Raw genomic sequence first — 25,129 nt, forward strand, 5'->3', positions numbered from 1 at the left:
GTATTAAACATTTTGTGTGTAATGTTTATTTTGTTTTATTAAATAGATCAAGAAATTGACCACAAAAGTGGTGCATACATGATTGAACAAAGAGAGAGAGAGAGAGAGAGAGAGAGAGAGAGAGAGACAGTAAGAGAAAGAAGCAAAACAAATAGATGCATGCAGGGCTTAATGCCTTGCTTGTATACATTACTTGTCTGTATCTTGTAGAACTAAAAACTGATAAATAATATGTACAAATACTATAAAACAACTATACAAAATAACCTAAATGACATTCCAGCAATTGTACAAACAATATAAATAATTGTATAATAATGGTGTGTAAAATGCAAATCATTAATGTCCTGTAGAAAACTCTAGTAGTACTGTAGTTCCTGCAGGACACAAGCACATGTCTGTAACAGTAGGTACTAAATTACAATCATATGTAATTATAGAAATAGGTAGAAACCTATTTTAACCCATTTTGAGCGGGAACCCCTTTTGGTGTTTAGCCATTGAAAAATAGCAGATCTACAAGCTCATAGCGCGCCACTTGAGCTTGTAGGTCTGCTATTTTTGAAGAATCGTGAAAAGTGACATGAAAGTGTTTGAGAACGACTGACATAGAAAAACATAGCTTTTTCAAGAAAACAGTCAGGATTTAGAAGACATTTGCAGAACCGTTCCCAGGTCAAAATGGGTTAAAATAAATGTCTGGACTCATTCAATCATACGTATAGCTAATAATGATAGCAATAGGTAGTAACCGACATTTTAAAACACTCTGGACTCATTCCACAGCACCAACATATTCATGTGATCAGCTGTTATACTACAAGACCAGGTGATGTGTTGTGGTGTGTAAACACAGCCTCATTGACAACATACAGTATAGTTGAAGAACAATATATTATATCAGTGGTTCTCAAAGTGGGGTACGGGGACTCCTTGAGGGAGTTCCAGGGGGTCCCCAGCTAAATGAACCAAATGGACCCTTATGGGTCTGTAACTCAGAGAGTGTACAAATGGAACCAAATGGACCCGTTGGACCCTTATGGGTCTGTAACTCAGAGAGTGTACAAATGGACCCTTATGGAACCTGGGTCCATTTGTACACTCTCAGAGTTAAATGAACATTGATTTTACAATATACATTGGCCTTGGGGTCCCAGAGATAGAAATGCCATTAAATAGGGGGCCGTAGCCTAATTGAGTTCAAAATGGGGGTCCTTGAAATCAAATGGCCCTGGCATATATTTTCAAATGGGGGTCCGCGGGCTAATACATCAATTTGGGGGTCCTTGACATGACAAAGTTTGGGAACCCCTTTATTATCCCCAGCAGATTATTTTTTAGGTGATGACATGACACCATAAACACTAGTGTGGTAGATAATACTACTGTGATAAGGAACCATCAAAACTTCTACTTCGCCTTGCACTGATTGGTGGACCCAAAGAATAGTAGTCATCAAGATCCTGTCCCTTTAACTCATTAGTTCATAGTCCTCCCCATGGATATTTTATGACCAGAGGTATCTTATACTGTTAAAAATTAAAGTAGAATTTAGATTACTTACTGAAAACCGCTCAAGTAAAAGTACAAAGGTATTTCTGCTCTGAACAGTCACTGTGAAAGGGCCAATGTGGCACCCTGAACATAACTATTTCAATATGAATCCATCCACCCTACTACCATCCACTATCAATCCCAATTGCTTGTCCTAAAGTAGTTACGATACTTCCTCAAAAATCTACTCAAGTGAAAGTACAATTACAGATTTTAAATTGTACCCAAAAAAGTGCAAGTAGATGAAAAAGCTACTTAATTACAGTAACAAGAGTACTTGTTGTAACTATTTACTTTCAATCTCTGAATATGGTATTCAGAGGACTGGCTTCAGTTACAGTAATGCAGTAGTAACATGAGACCCACAATGTAACCATCTATAACTCTTATACTTGATTTATACTGATTTATATAATGTGTTGCATCGTGCGACACCGACGTGCAACAACTAAGTGTAAATCAGGCTGTAAACTGTATAAGATACTTTCTACTCACTATCTACACATCATAGTGCATGGTAACAAAAGGTGGCTGTGTGGAACTGTACTGGTCTTAATTGACATGCAAGAAATTTGTGTTAAATGAGCAGGTACCAAATCTTTTTGCATTCCGATAAACAAAAGGCAGTCTCTGCCTGTCACTCCCTGACACTGGCATGCACCTGTGTAATGATTCTTAGTTTAACTTTTCACTTTACGTTTACTTTATACTTAATCAACAACAAGCAGGAGCTTTTAGGCTGTAAGTGGTGATTATGTCACATACAAAACTTGACAATGACTGTAAACATATACTATCCCCCCCCCCCCCCCCCCCCACATTCAAGTCCAGGTTGAAAACTATTGGTCAAATGAAATTAGCAATACATACAGGAAGATATTATAAAGAGTTATATCAAGACGTAACAGATATAACATGGTGGCAGGTTTATCCCAATGGAACAGCAATCATTATGTATAATAATTATGTAACATTATGTATCTACGCTATTTTCAGACGCATGATGTGATTTTGTTTTAGTAACTGGGGCTAAATTGTGCTGCTCACAAGTATTAATATGTTAAAGTTCTTATGTGGCAGCAGTACCTAATTGAACATTGCACTGGGAAGCAATAGGAGATTGGGACCTTGTTGATTTCAACAGTAGAATTATTTTACATTGAAGGCCCGTCATTGACCCCTTTGAACAATTCATTACATGTACATGTTCAGTACATAGATGTTGCTTTGGCTTAATGAATAGTGATGTGTTGACAGATGATCAGAGATCTCTGCACCAATCCACCTGAATTGAGAAAACCTCTCAACAAAGAGGTGCTGACAAACCTACACCTATTGCTTTGAACACAATCCTGATGCCATCCCAATAATGAAGGATCTTTGCATTATTTCAGCAATGCAATTTTTTCAACCTCCAAATTGTTTTCACCCAGTTTCCGCACCGAAGGCTCTTTGATTCTCACCCGTCTCTGGTTGAGTGAACCATTCAGCTACTGTCTTGCAAGCATAATGATGTATGTCCTGTAATTTATCCTTCTCTGGATTTGAACAATTTGTACCCCAGATAAGAATAGATGATGCATAGGTGATCAGTACCTTACAATCTATGGCAACATTTACAATGACCATCTTAGTAGCTAAACTATGGAAATATGATGATTGCATGGAGCATACAGGCATGAGCTATAATAGCTATGGACATGCGTGATTATCTATTCAGAGGTGTGCAATGATGAACGCAAGTTAATAGGATTTGACCGACATAGAATGTCAGTGGATGTGTGAGTGTGTTTGTTTATGTATACTGATAGTAAGGCTGTTCGTCAGGTCTGAAGCCATAGGCTGTGGCTGGTCGTCCTGGAGAAGTGCTGGTCTGGTCAAAAACATCACTGACATCTCTGGAATGAAACAATAGTTGAATGAGAACTATAGGCCTACTACTGAATTAGGGTCATTACAAAAACAATTACACTGATTATAAGTTATATTATATGACACAAGTGCTATTTATTACGGTTATGGTTCAAGTGCTCTGGTTATAGTTGTTACTGAATGAATTGATATTGTTCTATATAGTTAATATTGCTGTATATACTGCTATATATTATACTGCTGTATAAATCGCCAGGTTGGGATACCAATTTTATCCAATCAAGTTCCAGTGTTCCAGTTTATTCTGTATCCTGTATAAGGTCTATCTCCTAATTGGATAAAATTGGTATCCTGACTAGTTTACTAAAGAGATGGGGAGACAGGGAGGCCCCTGTTACTGAATAAAAAAATGCTCAATAGCAATGATTGCTGTCAGAATATAGAGCTATATAACACTAAAACACACAAAAAAAATCACTCACACTACCTTTAATTTGATCGTATTTAATGAATTAAAACACACTCAAATTCTCTCATGGGGATCAAGCAAAGATACACCTGTGACTCATTCTGGGACCAACAGAATGAGTCACACTGTCAATTGAAGTTTTTAGTGTGGGGTATGTATAGGATAGGTTCTAGTGTGGGGTATGTATAGGATAGGTTTTAGTGTGGGGTATGTATAGGATAGGTTTTAGTGTGTGGTATGTATAGGATAGGTTTTAGTGTGGGGTATGTATAGGATAGGTTTTAGTGTGGGGTATGTATAGGATAGGTTTTAGTGTGGGGTATGTATAGGATAGGTTTTAGTGTGGGGTATGTATAGGATAGGTTTTAGTGTGGGGTATGTATAGGATAGGTTTTAGTGTGGGGTATGTATAGGATAGGTTTTAGTGTGGGGTATGTATAGGATAGGCTCACCCAGCGAGGTGCGAGTCTCCATTCTGAGGCTGTAGATCATGGTAGAAATCTGGACTGACCGAACCATCCGCTGGAGTTATGCCATCTGGAAGGAATACAGTGCACATGATAAATTCACAAGAACATTTACCTATGAAATAGGGCTTGATGCCTTGGATAATTCAGGGATATCAACTGTATAGAGCTTAATACTCAATCATGTGTAACCTCTGTGCCCAGAGTCACATTGTTGTATTTTTTGTTTGCAATGTTTCAATTTTCATGTACTTTATTATTTTCCACCAATCCGCTGCTCTACGGAATTTTCCTATTTATCTGCTGGACTATATGCTACAAGAAGCCAGTGAGATGCATGTGTTGCTATGGCAACAAGCCGTGATTGATAGACCCCGCCCACAGCTCACCTGGCTGATGGAGTGATGGGCAATCACAATGTTTGGGCCACCTGGAGAGTTTGACTCTGTCAGTCCAGAGTGGAGGTGCAGAGAGACAGACAAGAGGAATATTTCCCAAGTCTTGCCATATTTCCTTTCTGGAGTACTTTCCTGAATATTGGAATCTACCATTGGATTTAGAGACCTTCTTTCCATTTTGGATTAGTTCCCTGGAGTTTGGATTTCGATTGAGGACGGACTTTGCGGAACAGTGTAAAGGGAGGTAAGACTTACCACTACACAGCATTGACTGGGTTCCATTTGGATTTCTTTTTTTGGACATTTAAGTTTAGTTTTGGACAGTGCAGTTTTATTTTATTTTGATTTCATTAAGTGAACATTTTGCTATTGAAAACTTTATTTTGTTTTGATTTAATAAATTACAGTTAAACTTATTTACTGATTTCTTTAGTTATTCTTATTCTGAACTGACCCACCACCTCAATCATTTTTGCATTGTATTAGTATAATGTGCGCGTGCGTGCGTGTACGTACCAGCACTATAGAACAGATCAGCCCTGTCATTGTCGTCGTAGAGATACGGCTCGGCGTCGTCCACCTGACGACTCTCCACCATCTCCAACCACTGGTTGTTATGGAATCTGAACTTCTCAGACTGTATCTTTCTGCCCCATTCCTCATCATACTCCTGGGACACAGCCAGGAATGGAGGGAAGGGGTGGAAGTGTAAGGAAAAGAGAGAGAGTAGAAGACACAGAAAGAGGTTCAATAAAGATTCATTGACTTCTTAATCTGGTATAGTTTAATTCAGCTTCAGTTTTCTTTTAGTACAAAAATATAATTTATAAGATATGATCCTCCTCTTTCAATATATGTTCTTCTAGTCTCCTAATTTATTTTCTACAGTCAATTCTGTGGATATCATTTGTTTTTAATGACATTAATGATTTCAGAATAGAAGTTCACTACTGTATTATAATTATTCATCATATTATTAATAATATTAAATAATACAAATATAATATATAATTATATTATATAGTTTTATAATGATGATGACAGTACTGGTGTATGTGTGCGGGCATGTGTGTTACTCACAGCGATTATATCTAGTGTGTTGTCACAGACTTTCCTGATCTCAGCGTTCTTGTCATGCATCAGGTCTATGAGATAGGCCGGAGCTTCTGGAGGGGGAGGGGCTTAGGAAAACAAACCTATCACAATGAACACCTCTTAACCCCACACAGTCACTAAACCAGTGTTAGAGAGAGAGAGAGAGAGAGAGAGAGAGAGCGAGAGAGAGAGAGACAGACACACACAGACAGACAAGGGACGTTTTGTGTCATTTAACAATAAAACAATGACTGTAACAGTAGTTTGATAGGACTCACCGGTGTAAAAGCTTATTGACTTGTGAGCAACAGGACAGAAATGTAAGCACTTTTCATTGCAGAAAGGATACGTGTGTCTTTGATGATTACATCACGTGTGGCCTGATGAAAAACCATCTGGTAGAAGACATACACAATCTGACACACAAACTCATCATCCTCCTGTTGGGCTACACACAGGAAACAGACAAACAGGAAAAGGAAATTATTACATAGGAATGTAGTAAAACTGATACTGATGTAGACAAAACAGCACTATTGAACAGATCACGGCTTTTAGGACACTACACATGACATAATGTAACATTTGACGATTGTGGAATAGTTGTCTGGCTTGAGAGACTAGCTGGTCCATACCATACCATACCATACCCTATCAGAGACCTAAAGCCTTGGTGGCAGTAGAACAAGCATGTGTTATTCTACAATTATTTGAATGTTGATGGTCGCTTTGAAAAACAGAACGTGGGTGACACTTCTAGAGCAACGCAGTTTTGTATGAGGCATAATTCTATTATCTATTATTTGTTTATTTTCAGTACTAAATCAACAGTGAATTAATTTTGTGTAACAGATACCCGCCCCCATCTCTAATGTACTGTATGTGTGCGTTTGTTACCATTGAGCAGTTCTATGATGGCCGGGATGATGCCAGATTTGGCCAACATGGCAGCACAGGCGTCGTCCATTGAAACGGTTCCAATCATTATCACTACCTCTAGGATGAGGTCATCCTCTGCTGAGCCTGACACACACACACACACACACACACACACACACACACACACATCCATTTTGTGTTGGATATGCATACAAATGAGAAAGGTGACAGAATGGCTTTAAACCTAAACATAGAAACAGTGACTTATTAACGAATGAGCTCCCAGATGACACCAGACATGAAGTATCATTTCCCATGTGCTTGCTATTCCGTCTAAAGTGACAATGCACTGGCAATTTAGGGGAATTTATTATGAGTGACTGGGCAATGAGCAAAGAGGGCACGGACCGGTTTCTACAGGCTTCAACCAATTAAACTACATGACGTTGATGACATGACGTTAAGATCACTTCAATTTTTGATATTGGCTAAAAGTATATGGTCTGAAACTGCTCACCTGTCATCACTGCCTTACTAGCGCTTAGTTACCATGTGTAAAAAACAACGCCTCTCTGCTTTTATTGCTGTGGTCACTTGGTCTTGGTGATCTTCCCCAAGCTGGGATAATTGCAGAACAATATTGTCAGACGGCAGACATTTGCTGGTGGGTGACTTTACATGCAACTCAAATTCCTTCATAGTTTATACCCAAAGTTCCTAAGTCTTTTGCATTTTCTTGCACAAGGTGTGGCTTCAAATCCAGACTTCAACCAAGCACTAAACATGCTGTTCTCCAACCAGGTCTCTGTGAACTTGCGATTCTTAACAGTAAATGGAAATAACAGAAATAAAATAACAAACTAGCTAACTAACTCAATCTAATTGACCCTTTATGAAGGTAAGCATAAAGACAAATTGACATCAGTGTATATACCGGGGAGGTATTTTAATGGTGGCTAAATCAAATGCAATCCAGAATATGAACTGTATGATAATGTGCAAAGGGGCTCTCAGAGAATTGGTAAACATAGGTACTGCTAATGATGGTTCCTCTGAAGCTTGTGCTTCAGCCTACAGAGGGAGCCAGAGCTAACAAACCAAGTTTCTTTGGAAGGATTTAAGTCCATTGTCTAGGGCAGAAGAATTGATGCTAATGAGCTGTAACGGTTTAGGAAGTTGCTTTTCACTATGAAAAGGTGCATTTCCTGGCAGTCCGTCCGTCTGTCGGTTACCCACCCCATGCCTCCATATATGGTCATGCCTCGTGACATCACGTTACATCACATTCCATATGTTGATCCTTCCCCATCCATCCTTCCTCTTCGGTGACTCCCTTTTGACTGATACCTGTCCATTCAAACTCTAGACGGGCCCGCCCCAAAGTTATTAGTGCAGCCGCTCCCGGCAGCCGGCGAAAACTAGAGTTCGCAACAGGCCCGAAAATTAAGGCCTGGCCCTATCTGGGCCCTCATCAAACCCTGTACACTCAAGACACTGCCCCCTCTGCCACTCTTAGATCTCCTTATATGGAGCTGACCTGTTCTGACATTCCATGTTGATCTGACCTCATCAAACCCTGTACATTCAAGACACGCTCCATATATGGCCAGTACAGAATTCATTCCGTATGTTGATCTAACCCCCCATGCCAAAGAACCAGCGCTCGCCCCGCAGTCTGCCGTCACCCAGGCGGATGCGTGCACGCGAGGGAATCGGGGCCTTACCTTAAGAGTTTCCTGTTATATTATACATAACACTCTATGGCCATTACAGGTAGAGAGGACATGGTGTGATGTGTTATGGTGGTAATGGTTAGTGTGTTATATTATACATAACACTCTATGGCCATTACAGGTAGAGAGGACATGGTGTGATGTGTTATGGTGGTACTGGTTAGTGTGCTTTACTGCTTATATTCATGCTCGTAGCTGTTTTCCTTTCTTTCTTTATTTTTGAATGTGTAGGAAATTGTGTTGTCCAGGCTTTAGTATCTCAGCGGATTATAGATAATGAGATATATGTATGGGGTATGTGATTGTGATGCTGTGAAACAGCATGTCTGCTTGGCAATCTACCCTGTATAAATAAAGCAGGCCTGTTCTATACAGTTCTGCTCTCTCAGATGTTCGTTTCTCCACTTCAAAATAGTTTGTGGGTCTTGTGTTGTAGACCCACATGATTAGTAGTGCAGACCCTCCGCAGTCTGCTTCTATCAACAAACATGAGATTTTTGTATAGAATAGCACTTCAGACAAAGAAAAATAGATGTAGTCTACTTCCTGATGTGGGGATTTACCTGGTTTAAGTCTGTCTTTGAGATAAGGTACTAAGTTGTATTCTTTGAGCACCAACTCCCAGTCCAGGTCAGGGATGGTGAGATTGGCCAACGTTCCCAGACATTCTAGGACAAACTCCTCCTCTTCCTCCGCACAGATCTGAGCTGCTAAGTCCCCAACATAGTCCTGATGGAGACAAGCACACACACACAGAGAGAGAGAGAGAGTTACGAAGAGAGAGAAGTGGTAGGAGAAAGAGAGAGAAACTGTTAAAAGACTAATTATTTGCAGCTCAACATATAGGCAGATAGCACAATACTAGTGGAAGGATTTGGGGATAACTAACAATAAAAAGCTGTTTGGTCGGTCCATCATGCTGGGAGACGTTTCTGATCATCTTCATCAGAAGACAGTCCTTCATCTTCAGAGCTCTCTTCATCAGCATCTTTAACCCATTACCTAGAGACACAAAGAGGGAAGTGGACAAATATATAGCAGTGGTTCTCAAACTTTTTCATGTCAAGGACCCCCAAATTGACACGCATTAGTCTGCGGACCCCCATTAGCAAATATACGCCAAGGACCCCCATAAAAGGCTACGGTCTCCCATTTAATGGCATTTCTATCTCTGGGACCCCAATGTATATTGTTAAAGCAAGGTTACTTTAAGTCTGAGAGTTTACTACAAATGGAACCAAATGGACCCCAAATGGAACCAAATAGACCCATTAGGGTCCATTTGTACACTCTCTGAGTTACAGACCCATAAGGGTCCATTCGATTCCTAATTATCATTTATCTGGGGACCCTCTGGAACTCTCTCAAGGACCCCCAGGGGTCCCCAGGCCCCACTTTGGGAACCACTGAACTACCGTTCAGTAAGGTCACTCCATAAAGAAATAGGATAACTACAGTACATTACTCTCTCATAGCTCAAGCCCCATACTGTACATGAGCATACATAGAAACACAGCCACAAACACTCAAACACACATAAACAGACGTGCATGCATGCATGCATAGATACATACCTTCACACATGAGCTGAGCATTCCTCTTGTTGGCGGACAGGTTGATGCAGAAAGAGATGAGCTCAGCATCTATTCTCTCTTCGCCATGCTCATACAGCATCTGCATCAGCTTAAAAGCATACACACTGTAATTAAACTGGGTTTCTTTTTGAATTTTTACTTCAAATTAGTATCCATATTCAATAATGAATAAATGATATAAATATAATGATATAAATGGAATCAAATGAAGCATTGCAATAAGATAGTTCAATCAGGAACAGAAGCGGAACACTCCACGTATTTTATGTAGATTATGCGGTTGACAGTTGACACGCACCGACACGTACACGTTAATCCCACGTACCACGTCTTTTGTGTGTTCATCTTTTATTCTAGCACCTTAACTAACGTCCTTAAGTATATAGTGCATATTACACAGTGGCTGCTATGCTCACGCACGTTTATATATCTATATCTCAGGTACTATGTGTAATTTTTATTCTTTACTTTTTATGGAAAAAAGAAAGAAAAAAAAGTTTAGTTGTACTTTTTATAGCAAAGGCTTCAATGTCTGATGTGAGGGGAAGTCCTTTAATTGTACTTTTTGTGGTAAAAACTCCCCCCCCCCCCCCCCCTCCTTTCCCTTCTTTTTTTTCTTGGAAAACGACACTATGGAAACTATGCATAAAATGTTTTGCGTGTGAAATTTCACCCATTTGTAAAACTGTGATGCTGATTCTTCTGATTCTGATTCTGTAGTTTCGGTGAATTCGGTCCCATGTACAAACAACCCAATCACGACCATGACCTAAGATGAACAACTAAATGGTCCATGTAAACATACTACCATACAAGCTAGAATCACTGCCAGCTCATCAGATATACATCCTGCATTAGCATTTAGGACTTGGCAATATTATGTTATCATTCATGTTCATTTAAAATGTGTTTATCTTTAGGTTCAGTCCTTTGGTGGGGTTGCGTGTTCAGACTAGAGTCTGATGTGTTTCACAGATTTGTTTGGACCATCAAGGGAGAAGAGAGAATATTGTATTATTTACTAAAAGTTTAGTTCCAGTAATTTATTGAAGTACCTGAGGTATACAGTCAGTGTAGGCGAACATGGCCTTGAAGCGGTCATCAACGCTGATGTGGTATAGGATACACATAGCCACTTGACGGTTGCTTTCATCAGCTAGACAACGATAAACAAATCATTCAAATCAAGTTGTTGTGCTGAGGCAGGGCAGACTGTACTAAGGATATGGCAGCAGCATGTCATAGGAATTTCTGTATAGATACAAGATATCATTAGTCACACATGGTCATGCATTATTTTAGCTCATTTTCTATTTAAGCCAATAAGACCTGGAACGCATCTGTGTCACTTTAGCTTTTAACCACTTCCACCATTATTTTAAACTTTAGCTATTGAAATGTAGCAGGATAAAAACATTGCACACTGCCTGACCATGATGTAAGCAACACAGCTCCAGATAATCATAATAATGGGTAGATTTAGGTGTACCAGTGTGCATTGACTACTGTCTCCATGCCTGCACAAGTGCACATTGGCACACCCATGGCTCTGCAGGGCACACCTAAATCTAACACCATTATTAATATTGGTTAATATTGGCTTATTAGCTGCAGCTGTGTTGCTTATTAGCCTACTCTGTTGTAGTAGAAAATAAAACTACAAATTCAGCCCTTTAAGTAAAAGTCCCAAAGGATGAGTCCCATATAAAAAGAAAAGAACAGTGTGCCTAGGCCGGGTATGCTACAATATGATTTACTTTGAGGCAGTACCCTATTGTGTGTTAGCACCATCAACAGTAGATTACCTAGTAAGGCAGTCAGTTTAGGCAGTAGTCCAACCTCCACCATCTTGGCTCTGAGACCAGTGTCAAAGGAGAGGTTCAACAGCAGGCGCAGCGTCAAATTCAACAGGTCCTCGTGGTCACACGGTACAAGGCGGGCTAGTCTCTCCACGGTATCCACCTCAGCCTGCCACCGATCAGAGAACAGGGAATCCGAGTTACATTAGAAGTCCAGTCGAGACAGTTTACTGATCCTTTTTACAAAGGAATGCACACTGGACATTGTACTTGCAGGAGTCACCCATTAAGTGAAGATTATGAATTTTAAATATATATAAATGTATACAGTAAGTACATACTGTACAATACTGACAGGACAGCGCTGCAATGCATTATCATTCCCAGTGTAAGGGCAATTAACATACAGTAACGGCACTGTGCGGCCTCTTTTCTTATGTCAATTAACATACTGTAACATTAAACATATCAATTAATTTAAAATAAACCTTTGTTGTTCAGAAATTTACACAATAACACAAAGCTCCTGCCAAATCCAGTCATTATACTCCTTAGGTCATGTAACATGTTCAATATATGACAATATCTATTTATCCAGTTATCCATCCATCCGTCCATCCGTCCGTCCGTCCGTCTGTCTCTCACCATATCATTCTTGTTCTCCAGGAAGATGGACAGTTTTTTCAGGAATGACACGACTAGAACCAGCAACTCGTCATCGTCCCGCTCCAGAACTTTGACCAGCAGACCGACAATGTTCTTGTTCCTCATCTTCAACTCTGTCCGAGTGTCCTCAGCTAGGTTCAACAACAAGTAGAGAGACACTGGAGGACGCAGAGAAACAGAGATTTGTCTTTTTAAAATGGAGAGGAGATACCGAGAAAGGAGAACAGAGAATAAGATCCAAGTGGGGAGATGATACACAAAACAGCTTGCCGGAAAATGGAGGCTAGGTATTTTGTCATCATTATTATTGAACAGTTTGTGTTGCTTCCTAACAAACAACAGAATGTTGAAAGCATCTCTATAGCCACAGTATCCAGGCAGCACTGCTATGAAATTTGCCACGGTTTGTCTTACCTCTTAGCAGTTGCTCTTGTTTAGCCAGAAGACCATGGTATTTCCTGTGGGCTTTCTCCTGATCTCGCCTCAGAGAACCGTTCTCTGGTTCCGAATCACGTACACAACATTGTTAAGGAACACAGAACTATAGTTTCATGCCAACAAGTATGAGGTTCATTGTATTAATGATTGTAATTGTATGTAATTGTATTGATAATTGACTAACAACATACATTGACAAAGTTATGCACATGCATGGCCATGCATGCACGCACGCACACATGGAAATGCTGATCAATTTGAAAAGTCAAGCCAAAAGTTCCTGCAGAACAGATTGGCAATACAGTCACTTCTTCTCACCTGACAGCAAAAGGTTTCAACAGGAGAGAGTAACACCTGCAGAGATTCATAAGACGAACATGCTATCTTCTCCAGTTTCCCCTCACTGCTCAACAGGAAGCCTAATCAACCAGCAGAGGTTGCTAGTGTGCAACAACGACATGACCCCCCAACGGCTTCAATAAAAACACTGTTGGGTGTTTTTATTGGAGCACTTTGTCAAACCGGAGTCATGACTGCTGAGAATCAAACAAGGTGAGCAAGTGCTTTTCCTCTATAGATGCCATGGGTATTCAACAGGGGGTCCAAAATGTTTGGCAGTAATAGTAATGTAATGTATACGAAATGTGTAGACAGTGGGCAAAAACATCAGTATAGTCCTTTAACAGTCCAAACAATCTGAGCTCCATGGCTGTCTGAAATAGAGTGCAGCAAGATGAGGGAAGAAACTGTCAGCGGAACAGAAATGAAGGATATAAGCCTTGTTCTTTTTGTGTAGTTCCTCCTGCCAGAGGTCGTATCTCTTCAGCTCATGCTCCACCACACTCATACACAACGCTCCGATCTTATAATGACTCACCACGGTGTGGAACTGGGAGAAACTGCAGAGGAGAGGACAGAGGGAAAATGTCATTGGCCAACTATAAATGCACACATCCTAACCTACTAAAAGCAGTGAGCAGATATTGAACGGCACACAGGGAGTAGTTCATTGGTTCATTGGCTTATGGACATTTGGACATGATGCCAGAGGAAAACGATATTGAAGAGGGAAACTTCGATTCCCTGGTGACAGCTCTACGTCCTGAGGCACTGCTGCCCTGAGGCGAAAGTATTTTTTCGACAATGCTGTCAGTCGACGACAGTGTTGGTATGTTGCAACAGTGTTGCTAATTTATGCTATGTTGCATAGCATAAATTAGGCATGATAATGCGAGTTTACTGCCATCTAAGGCCTTTTGACTCTAGTCCATATTTTAAAACCTGTACGAACAACATAACAAATATGTTTATTTAAACATTGTTACGCATCACATAACAGCTGTATTACAGTGATGTGGTTATTGTCCCCTGCCCTAGTATAATGTGTATGTGCGTGCATACCTGGAGAAGCAGAAGAATATGTAGATGATTGTTGTAGCGAGTTCCACACTTTGTTTCCAGTCCTCCCTTAACACCCTGGCTAGGGCCCCTAGTGCTGCCTCTATAAACACACATCAAAGACATCACGAAAATAACTTCACGATGCGAAAGTCTAACTGAATGCTGTGCAATATGCCTGGGATATAAAACAAATTCTACAGGGCAACATGTACAGGAAATGTACAACGTTTTAAAATTCAAGACATGGGTGTTATTATTGTTTATAGCCGGAAACCCTTGACTGTAATAAGTGAATGTGTGGTCAATAGTTGGTTTGGGGCAGGAGAGAGATGTGTGGTTGCTACATGCTCTGAGCTTGCATTAGACTCCAGAAAAGCCTCTTCCTCAGGACAGTCAGACACCTAAACGTCCTAGCCAGGTTAAAGCTTACTGTCCACACGTACACGGGTATTTGTTTTTTATTTACACATGCAAACGTGTTTGCCCCTAAAAACTGACTTTTTCATAAACTCCGACCACAAGATTCTTTAAATCTCGGTAACTACGTTGCGGCTGTGGACCAGATGGACTGAAATTTGCGGCCTTCAAGTCACAGTATGCGCCACAGTTTGACGTCGTCTGCTAACGCCATTATCTCTGTGCATGTTTCAAAACATTTCCCTCCCTTATACATAAATGTACATTTAATATTTTAAAATATTGAGTACCACACATCAATGGTTTTATATTGGTTTATAATTATATTATACTGTAACAAGGCTATACGTAAAGAAGGAGAGAGATAACGTTATGCTACACACTGGGAGTGTGATCCAACTGGATCCAACTGGATCCCTGCAGCAAACCAGGCAGTACCACGCCACATAGCATAGGCTACAGAACACATACCGTTGTGCAGTAGTTCCTCTAGGTTGTCAGGGTTACGGGCCAGCTGGAGAATGAGGGAAGAGCCTCTGATCTTCTCTGGAAGGCCTTCATACAGCAGCTCAACATACTCATCTACTCTGGTTATACTGGCCTCCTCGTTCAACTACACGCTCGCACACGCACACGCACACACACACAATTTTAGTCAACTATAATGATGTAATACTAATACTGCAAATATAATCAAGGGTATGCTGAAACAAAACCTTAAGCAAACTAAACAAACAACAATATTCTCTCAAAACTACTTAAAATACGTGTTCTTTTTAAGGAAAAAACACAATTCTGCTTCTTTTTTTACTGTAGTGCCATAAAGTGATTACATTGAGAAGGAATTTCATCTCTAATGCATCAGCTAACTATCAGTATTCAACTAAACTTAAACATTTAATAACAATCTAATACAAGTGTAATATGCCACAAAAAAAGAAAAGGAAAAGCTATATGTTTTTTTTGTTTTGTTAGAATATGGCTCTACATTCTGATAGTAATGATTGCTATACACAGTGCTTGTTCAATAAAAGTCTTGCCCGTCTCTACAATAAACCTTTTAGCGCTACAGTTCAAATTTTGTCTGCTCATTTCTTTGTGTCATCACTTTCAATTTAATTTGCATTTGTTTATCCTGTATCCTGTATGAGTTCTCTCTCTTGATTGGATAAAATTGGTATGCTGGTCTGAAAATCAATTTTCTGTTTTCTGCAGAAATAGGGAGACCGCCTATTGCTGAACAAACACTCCACACAGAAATGATTACTATACGAATGCTATTTAACAAAAATCCCTTCAACAAAAACCCCAACTTTCTTCTTACCTCCATCCCTTCAAATGGGGTGAGCTCTTTAGGTTTCACCACTCGTTTTTCTCTCCTGTCCACTGGAGACAGAAGAACACGACAACCTTAAACAGTGGTTTTACTGTACATACTGTAGACCACAATGTCGTAGTTCCTTGTTTAGTGTTCTATTAAGAATATATTGCAAGACAACGCAAGAAGGTATGTTTATCGCAAAATAAAAAAAGAAAGGGGATAAAAGAAAAATGAAAGCTGCATTATTCATTCAAGTCTGCTAATATTATTTGTAATAATTACTACTAAATTGAAAAATGTGGTCAAACTCATTGACAGGGAATAGTTTCCCCTGAGGCCTTGAGTTCATCATCCACTATTTAGGTTAAATTTATGGCTCATACAGAAATGGTCGTGGTCAGTGTTAAAAAGTACAAACTTTGTCACTGACCTTTGCCTTCTCCAGGGGGAGACTTCCTGTTCTGGAGATAATAGAGGAGCTGCTCCACTTGGGGCAGACGAGATGGAGGGATAAGCTTACACTCCTCCACCACCTTCCTCGCTAATGCACCAACATCTGTACTGGGAGACAGACTCTTCACACGGATACTGCAGAGGATAGAGGGATGGAGAGGAAGAGAGGGAGGGTGGCAGAAAGGTAGAACAATAAGTGTGAGAAGAGAAGAGAAGAGAAGAGAAGAGAGAGACTTCTTGGGAGAACTTGCATTGAGGAAACATAAAAAGTTGGTGGAATATGTACTTCACTTGTTGGGGTGCCGAGTTAGGTTAGGATCATGCAAAATAACAGAACCTGCACACTCACATGCTCCAATAAATTTGACAACATCAAATCGTCATTGTCAGGTCATACTCAGGAGTAGTAGGACATCCACGAGTCCACATCTGGAGCATTTTTTTATAAAATCAAATGCATGGTGATTGGACCCTTGTGGTCTTGACTCTTGGTTGCAAATACTGTATCTATGCTAGTCTGAAATGTGCATTTTTAGAACATTCCCCATTATACCCTAAACCACATGGGCTTTTGAGCAAGTATAACACGTTCTTCTAATTGTCTTCTGACTATACCGCCTTTATCACTGGGCTCAACGACCACACTGTTTTCCAAGTCAATCAGTGTGTCTCTTTGTTCTTCTTTTGGACTGTTGCTCGTCATCATTGCACTGTGTCAGGCACCCACCAGGACTGCCAAAGTGGGAGACGACCAAAGATACAGTTATGAGGAAAAGGGGGTGCATCACCTATCTGACATGAGCAGAGTTGGTGTCGGCTAGTCTGCACTCTTGCATCCCACCATCATCTTTGTTCATTGTTTGTTCATAATCGTATGTATTATTATAAAACATATTAATAATGAAGTGACCAATATGGGTGGTGTCTTTCCGGTTGTCATTGAATGTAACGAACCCAAAAATCTGTAATATGTATTGCTGCTGTTGTACATCCCATGACCTCTTGTTTTTTTTGTCTTTTGTTTTTACTCAGTTTTTTTAGTTTATTTTTACTGTTGATGTTGATACTATTGTATGTTTGTCTTTTTTGCATATTCAAAAATCCTAAAATAAAGAGTTAAAAAATATATATATAATGAAGTGACCCACGGGTGTCTAGTGTGATTCTGTGATACACTGTAGCTCTTGAGAATTATAACCAGACAAAGAGCCTAAACTCGAAACGTTGTCAATACATTTGTTGGAGCATGTGTGCTTTCACTGCTTTATTGAGGAAAAATACAAATGTATTAACTGAAGAAGGAAAAATACAGATGGGAGGACTTTAACATTAAGCAAGAGGGAGTCAGCTCACATCTTCTGCCCTTCCTTGCGTTCCCCCAGCATGTGGTCCCCCGTCTCCCCCAGTATAGAGGCTTCAACTTCATACTGAACCACAAGGGCCTTCTCAGTTGGATGGACATCCAGACTGCCTGCTTTCACTTTACTGAGGAGAAAAGAAGAGGAGGGGATGGATGGATGGTGGATAGAGTTTATTACACAAGCCTACTTCATCCGGTTTAGAGTGTACAGTACATACATTCAGACTGCTGCCAACTTAAGCAACCTTCATTTCATCGCAGAGAAGAAAAGAGAAACAATGGAACTGGGAGAAGAGGAGATTGAGAGAGAGATAAAGCAGGGTGAATGGAGTTGGGGTCAGTGTGAATAGGGGAGTCAGAGTGGGGTGGAGACGACGAATAGAGAATGAATGGGAAGAAATCACAATAGCACACGCACACACGCGCGCACGCACACACGCACGCACGCACACACACACACACACACACACACACACACACACACACACACACAGAGTAACATTGCTGATCAGTCATGCAGTGCTGGTTATAACATAATGTCATGTTAGCGACACGCCCCAGACCTCCAGCAGTAACAACAACACGGCTAAAAAGCTAGCAGCAAAGCAAACTAGACAACGTCGGATTGCTCGCTACAGTAGCTCATCCACTTAAAATGTAGTGAGCAAACGTTAGCTAACCCGGGTATTCGTTACATAATAATAATAATAATAATAATAATACATTTATTTATTTATAAGGCGCCTTGATCAGGGCACTCAAGGTCGCCGTACAGGTTAAAAACAGTACAAGAACACAGTTAAAAGCAGAACAAAACTAGGGCACACATGATATACAGTACTACAGATAGATCGTTAGAGCTGGCTCGGCTGCCACGATCAATTGCTTGCTTGCTAGTCACTATAGTTTACAGATATATGTAATAACGTCCACGTTAAAGGTCCGTTTACGCGGTTACTAGCAATACCCTAAAATGGACCATTGATTGTTGTTCAATCGTAATGTGATTTGATATGCATAGCACTTTTGCACATTAGCTTCTACGTCTACTAACATCAAGACAAGAGATCATTAGTCTCCGTTTTACCGTTTGAGGTAGCGTGCGTCATCCTGCATCTTCTGCTTCAAATCTGAAAATAACGGATTAATTAGAAATATAACTCACGAGTCCCCGGGAAATCACGGCACTACTACTGTACTGTACTGTACCACACAAATCAATGACCATTGACCATAGGGACTACAAACATGGCGACTCGAGTCAGCCTCCTGATTATCTTTCTGAGTTTCCGGCAGATTAGATACACTACTATGGCGTTATTGCTGCCTCCACTGTTGGTGTTAGGTACTGAGACTGATTGACATCTGGTCAAGAGGATATAACCAGAAATAAACTGTTGTGGTGCTGGTAAAGTAAAGATGGCCATAATTTGTTTCCCATTAATTTGTATTTGTGATTTAATTCAGTGTTGTCACTTCTGCTTTCACATAACATTGGCACGTTTGTTCAACTTGAGCCCCACACAAAATGCAGCCAAATGTGGGGGGAGGATGTGACCTTTTGTCATTTGGGAGCCCGGAACCCTGCTGTGTGGCAAGTGAGGGTATAGACAGACAGACAGATCAATCACTTTGCTAGAGTGACATGACGAGCTTGTAAACAGTGACTTTTCCATGCTATTACATACTACTTTATTTATTAGAATTAGAATTTATTATAGAATGGTGCAGATTTGCTGAATACTTGTGCCATAACAGAAGGACTCTGGAAGGAAGGATTTTATTGTCTGCACTTTCTATCAAACAATCAAGTATTCAGCTAGCTATGGTTCAGTTTGCCCACAACGGAGATCAGAGAGAGGGGGAAACTATAGGAGAGTATATCAAGTGGTATTTAAATATTTACTCTGTATGTCTGTAATGTCATCTTCAAACAGCTTTTAGCTTATTTTGAAAGTGTATGTGTGTGTGTGTGTGTGTGTGTGTGTGTGTGTGTGTGTGTGTGTGTGTGTGTGTGTGTTTGCACACATACCTATTGCCTGTTGCCTATGTTTTATGCATGCATGCACGCACAGTCGCACACACTCACCCTCGCACGCACGCACGCACGCAAGCACGCACGCATGCAGGATGTTATTATTACCCAAAATGCTGTCTGTACTGTAGATAGATAGATAGATTCATCTGGGGAAAAGACCAAGTCAAGAGTTGAGTGAAATTGCATGCAGGCAGGCAGGCCCGAGACGAGACTGACATACTGTAGGCCTATAATGAAAATGTGGTCTTGAGGACTGATACCGCCTTAGGCTACTACAGCCCTAATGTGTGTTTGAGTGTCCACCTGTGTCCACTATATCCATTTTCTTCCCTTTCTCACTCTGTCTATTAATAGATAAAAAATAAATTATATCTATTTTGTAATGTTAATTAGAAAGGACTGTAAATAAATACCTTCAATAACCCTGCAGGGAGACCAAATACCGTGCTGTCTTTACCTTAAAAATGAGTGAGTAGCCCTCTAAATTTTAAATGACAGTCACTGTACCATAAAAAAATAGAAAGACCTTAAAAAATGATTTGGAGACAGATTAAATAAAGTTCTGAGAAAAGTTTAAGGTTTAACAATTATTTTTAGTAGGTATAAAGTCAATTTACATAGAAAATGTGCTACATGGTTCAACTAGTACAATTACATCAGTATAATTTTGAATAAATAGTCCAACTGTCATCAGATTGTTGATATTAAGTTCATTGGTTGGAGATGATTCATGTCCGCAATGTCAGATGACAAGACCAGGGTCTCTCATTAGTCCAACGCATTGATGATGAGGATGGCGTAGCGACGTAGAGTTCATCTTCCTTGGTTCAGTCAATGATGGCCATAGACCGGGAAAGCACAGAGGCAGGCGTTGCTAGGCAACTTGTTGATAACTTCTTTCCCTGCACTAAGTTACTAGGCCAAGGTCAAACTAGACTGATAACACGGCAGCTGAACAAGATATTAAATGGGAGAGATGAAAACATATTTTGGCCATAAACATGGATGACATGACATTAATGATGATAAGAAGAACAACCTGGAGTAAACAGGCAGTAGACTAAGGGTAAAATGATGATATGGGTGACAATATGAATGACACGGCGCGACCAAATTTCAGGAGGATATGGGACATTGACCACTGGGCATTAGTTTGTAAACAGATAAGACATAAATTATCTAACAGTCTCACTGTGACTTCTACTGTGGAATGAAAACACTTATTTTCAACACTTATGTTCATCTATACAAGTGTATCAATGCAAGATTTAGTTTAGCTGAATTACACATTGTCAAATGTGTAAACGAGCTCCATCCGTCTCCTCTTCTTATGTTATTCATTCACAGTTCCTCATTTGTATACCCACTTCCATCACTGTCATTACCCCTGTTCCCTTTGCCTCTCCTGCTATTCCACTTCTGCTACCTCTTCTTCATCCTCATCCTCAGGACACAATGTATTGTCCTTCTCAGGTAGGAGGCCATACTCATTGAGAAATCCCTCCACGTCTGTAGCAAAGAACTCTTCGTTAAAGTGTTTGGTGACAGACACAAAGTTGCCGAGTAACTCACCGGCCTTGTACACCAGCAGTGCTGGCAGAATCTAGGAGAAATTAGAGTACAGCAAAATAGTTTGCAAACAGTGACTTTTCCATGATATTACATACTACTTTATTTATTAGAATAAGTATTCACAGCAGAAATAGTTACTGCAAAAATAGTTACTGTAAAAGGAAATGGAAATGCTATATGAATATATGAGCTAATTATCAGCGTGTTGAAAATGTCACATCAGAGACAGTAAACATTGTATTCTCAAATGCAATGGAAGCATGTATAGGTTCTCAAAGCTGATGAAGCGTCTGAGGACGACCTAGAGAAAGTGTGGAGAGCCTGCCAATTGTCTATTTAGAAAATTAAAAACATTATGGGCAGTCAGATTAGATAAAAAATAAGTAATAATGTAAAATTTACATTATTACATATTTTTCAGGACTATCCTTTAGCCAGGCTTTGGAAAAATAATTAGAAATGTAATGTAATGATAACAATGCTTACATCAGTTGAGAAGCGTTCAGCTGCACCTGTGGCTACTGCATCGATACGACAGAACTTGACACTGGAATATTCTGCAGCCAGACAGTCCAGACATGAGTTCAGCTGATCACAGCCTGATGGAAAAGGACATCATATAGATCATTTATTTTCGAATTATTTGTTTTAAATAACTGTCTTCAGAAGAGATTACAAAAGGTAGTTACCACAAACAACAACAAAAAAACAAAACGATATAATACACAGAATGGCAATAATGACAAAAATAACTGTATTTTTTGTCTTAATTGTGTACTTTGTGTAATTTAGTAACTATGGTAATTTATTTAAAAAAAATGTATTTTATGTCATGTTTTTATTGTTGTAAACTGACTGCTGTTGTGCCAAAGATACATTTCCATTTTATGTAAATTTAATGGACAATAACGTTTTCTTTATCTTTAACTTTTATGTCATTTAGATAGCATTTTATGTAGACATAGCACTCTTTAGGGTTTATGTTTCATTATATAGATATTCCACTGTTAGACAGATGTTAGTTTCTTAGCTTATATGATTCTTGATGACTATTTTTATGTATTTGATGTATTACCATGAATTGCTCTTGCTTCTGTAAATAGCTCTGGATTAAGAGCGTCTGCTAAATTGAAAAATTGTAATTCATTAAAGGGGCTCCACCATAAATTTGACATTTTTCACAGTTCACAGGAAAGAAGGAAAAAAAATAGAATAGTATAAGTCAGATTCGTTCTCAGTGGGGCCTCCGCCAGGGCTGTACACTGCAGAGCTTTCAATTACCTCCCTGTTATGGTTTATCTGCTCTGCAAACAAAAACTAAATTTTGGACTAAATATCTCTCATAACTGGGAATAGAAACTACAGAACAACTTAAAATAAACTGACCTTTGACACCAGGCTGGTAGATGTGAACCACAACCTGAGTAAGATAATGTTCCTTCTCTATCACTTCCAAAAATGCATCTCCACTCTCCAGCTCGTGTACTCCCTCAAACGTGGGACCAAAACTCAGGCGCTCGTGCATCTCCTGCATACACTGCTTTCTGTAGCGCTTCAAATAGAGTTCGTCTTCCACTTTGATCAGTTCATACTCATGAGCACTCATCTGAAGAGAAAGAGGAGAGGGTGCAGTTTATAGTGTGTGCATGTGATTGTGTATTGTACTGTACCAGAATTGTTTTTAGTTGAGTTGCAAAGCAATTGTAAAACTATTATCTATATAGGCCTATATATATATATCTGTACACTACAGTATGTATGTACTGTATGTAGGCCTATGTCCACAATGAGTCAATACAAGTGCTAGATGGAAGAGTAAAGCTTTATATGAATTTATATGAATGCCATGAATGCCATGAACATTTACATAAAGACCATTTACCATATCTATTTGTATTAATGTTTGTGTATAGACCTTCCTGAGGGGTCTCTCCTTATGATTATCATCCTCCTGTGCACAAGACATTTGTCTGAGGAGCTCCCTCGTCTTTGGAGGGAGATTCTGATCCGCATTGTCCAACTTAAACCTACGCCAGTCATTAATTACACCTTTTGGACCTAGACACACACACACACACACACACACACACACACACACACACACACACACACACACACACACACACACACACACACACACACACACACACACACACACACACACACACACAAAACAGTAAGTATATGTAGTACATTATTATTATTATTATTATTACCCTTATTTATTTATTTTATTATTACCCTTATTATTATTATTAATCAGGGGTATCTATTTCCACAATTACTTCAGCCATTCTGACGAAGAACAGGTGATGTGATTGTGCATACACTACCTTTTGGACAAACTATTATCAATGAAACCTTTACTGTACCTGTTACTGTAACAGTAGCTGTTGGGGTACACTTGCAAAAGAAGGATGGAATACTAACTTATTACTTTTTATTTGTTTCTGTGCCTCTGACCTGTGTGACAGCCAGTTAACTCCTCAGTTGGCCCATGGGAAGTTCCAGACATTCTGAAGGGAACCTGCAGAACACAGAAAAAGCATTCAGAACTTGACAATACCTGCAGTATAACACATTTGTGTTTCATAATGTACAATGAACGATAAAAAGTCTATATAACTGTTAACATTTTGGTTCATAGAAGAACCAAGTTAACACAAATAGATTTTAGGCAGCTTTTGGCCACTCGGAAAATATTTTCTCCCATAGGCTTCTGGCTTATAATATATTTTCAAACAGCATTGTAAAATGTATTTGTATAATAATAATAATAATAATAATAATAATATGTAATAATAATTCAAATGCAACACAATGTGCTTTACAGAGCAGCAAAAAGAGAAAAACAGAAACATAAGGTAGCTTAAAAACAAAAGCAAAAACTCAAATTAACATCAAACAATAGCAAGAACACAAAATGAGAGATAGAGAGTTACATAGAGGTTGTCAAAGTCACTTATTGTGAGGTACAAGCTCAATTAGCAGAGGATTATGCTCAGATTAGTTTGAGCCTGACACGTGCACTTTCCTAGGACACTTTGTGATGTGTGAGTGTCATGTGTACCTATATGTGAGCAATGAGCATGTATGAATAACACAATTAATTTGTTGGGCCAGTGGTAGTGGTTCTCAAACCTATTTATTTATTTCAAGGACCCCCATAACTCACAGAGTGCACCGGCCTCTCAAGGAACCCTGAGGATCCCTGCCTGGATGCCATTTTGAGAATCACTGTTTGTAGGCTGAAGCTAAGGATTTGAATGTATCAACAGTGCCTTTTGGAAACAGTGTGATGACAGTGTTCTTATTATGCCACTTCACAGCCCAATTGTTTATTAATGTAACAAATGGGTCAACATGTATTAGTCCAATTCACTTTTAAAAGCAATTCTGGAAGTTGGTTTTCTTTAACGGACCAGTGCAATGAGAATAGCATTATTATAGTCCACGTGTGTTGATTTTTTCCCACCCACATTTAAAATAGCTTTCGCATGCACACATAGATTGCTTACATCCACTCATACCTTATCCTGAGTGCTTACTCAGATGCAGCTTCAAGGGAGTTTTCACTTTGTGTAAAAAAAATAAAAAAAATA

General features: G+C 39.5%; 2 protein-coding genes across 3 annotated transcripts; both read right to left on the reverse strand.

The window, feature by feature from the left end:
* Positions 1 to 9: 9 nt before the first annotated feature.
* LOC308326385 (kinesin-associated protein 3-like) lies at positions 10 to 19,139 on the reverse strand. 2 transcript variants are annotated; one of them, XR_013965090.1, is made up of 21 exons: positions 19,005 to 19,139; positions 17,911 to 18,042; positions 16,535 to 16,692; positions 16,108 to 16,169; positions 15,255 to 15,396; positions 14,367 to 14,466; positions 13,740 to 13,864; positions 12,942 to 13,040; positions 12,507 to 12,685; positions 11,868 to 12,030; positions 11,118 to 11,218; positions 10,042 to 10,150; positions 9,357 to 9,469; positions 9,031 to 9,196; positions 6,753 to 6,878; positions 6,205 to 6,303; positions 5,841 to 5,926; positions 5,277 to 5,430; positions 4,348 to 4,432; positions 1,132 to 3,452; positions 10 to 1,084 (listed from the first exon to the last, which is right to left on the reverse strand). XR_013965090.1 is itself a non-coding variant. In XM_080779224.1 (20 exons), the coding sequence occupies exons 1-20, from the start codon at positions 19,031 to 19,033 to the stop codon at positions 3,350 to 3,352; spliced, it is 2,331 nt and encodes a 776-aa protein (XP_080635350.1). In that variant the 5' UTR covers positions 19,034 to 19,139; the 3' UTR covers positions 1,103 to 3,349. The 2 variants fall into 2 exon arrangements, 1 of the variants encoding a protein (XP_080635350.1); XM_080779224.1 differs by lacking the exon at positions 10 to 1,084 and having other exon boundaries at positions 1,103 to 3,452.
* A 2,224-nt stretch (positions 19,140 to 21,363) lies between these two features.
* LOC308326183 (phosducin-like) lies at positions 21,364 to 24,753 on the reverse strand (the record flags this gene model as incomplete). The annotated part of the gene is made up of 6 exons (XM_080778992.1): positions 21,364 to 21,558; positions 22,014 to 22,126; positions 22,914 to 23,133; positions 23,443 to 23,585; positions 23,991 to 24,054; positions 24,703 to 24,753. The coding sequence occupies 6 exons, from the start codon at positions 24,751 to 24,753 to the stop codon at positions 21,364 to 21,366; spliced, it is 786 nt and encodes a 261-aa protein (XP_080635118.1).
* Positions 24,754 to 25,129: the final 376 nt, after the last annotated feature.

The sequence above is a fragment of the Protomyctophum bolini genome (genome assembly GCF_963924005.1).
Source record: "Protomyctophum bolini genome assembly, chromosome: 12".
Taxonomy (NCBI): Eukaryota; Metazoa; Chordata; class Actinopteri; order Myctophiformes; family Myctophidae; genus Protomyctophum; species Protomyctophum bolini.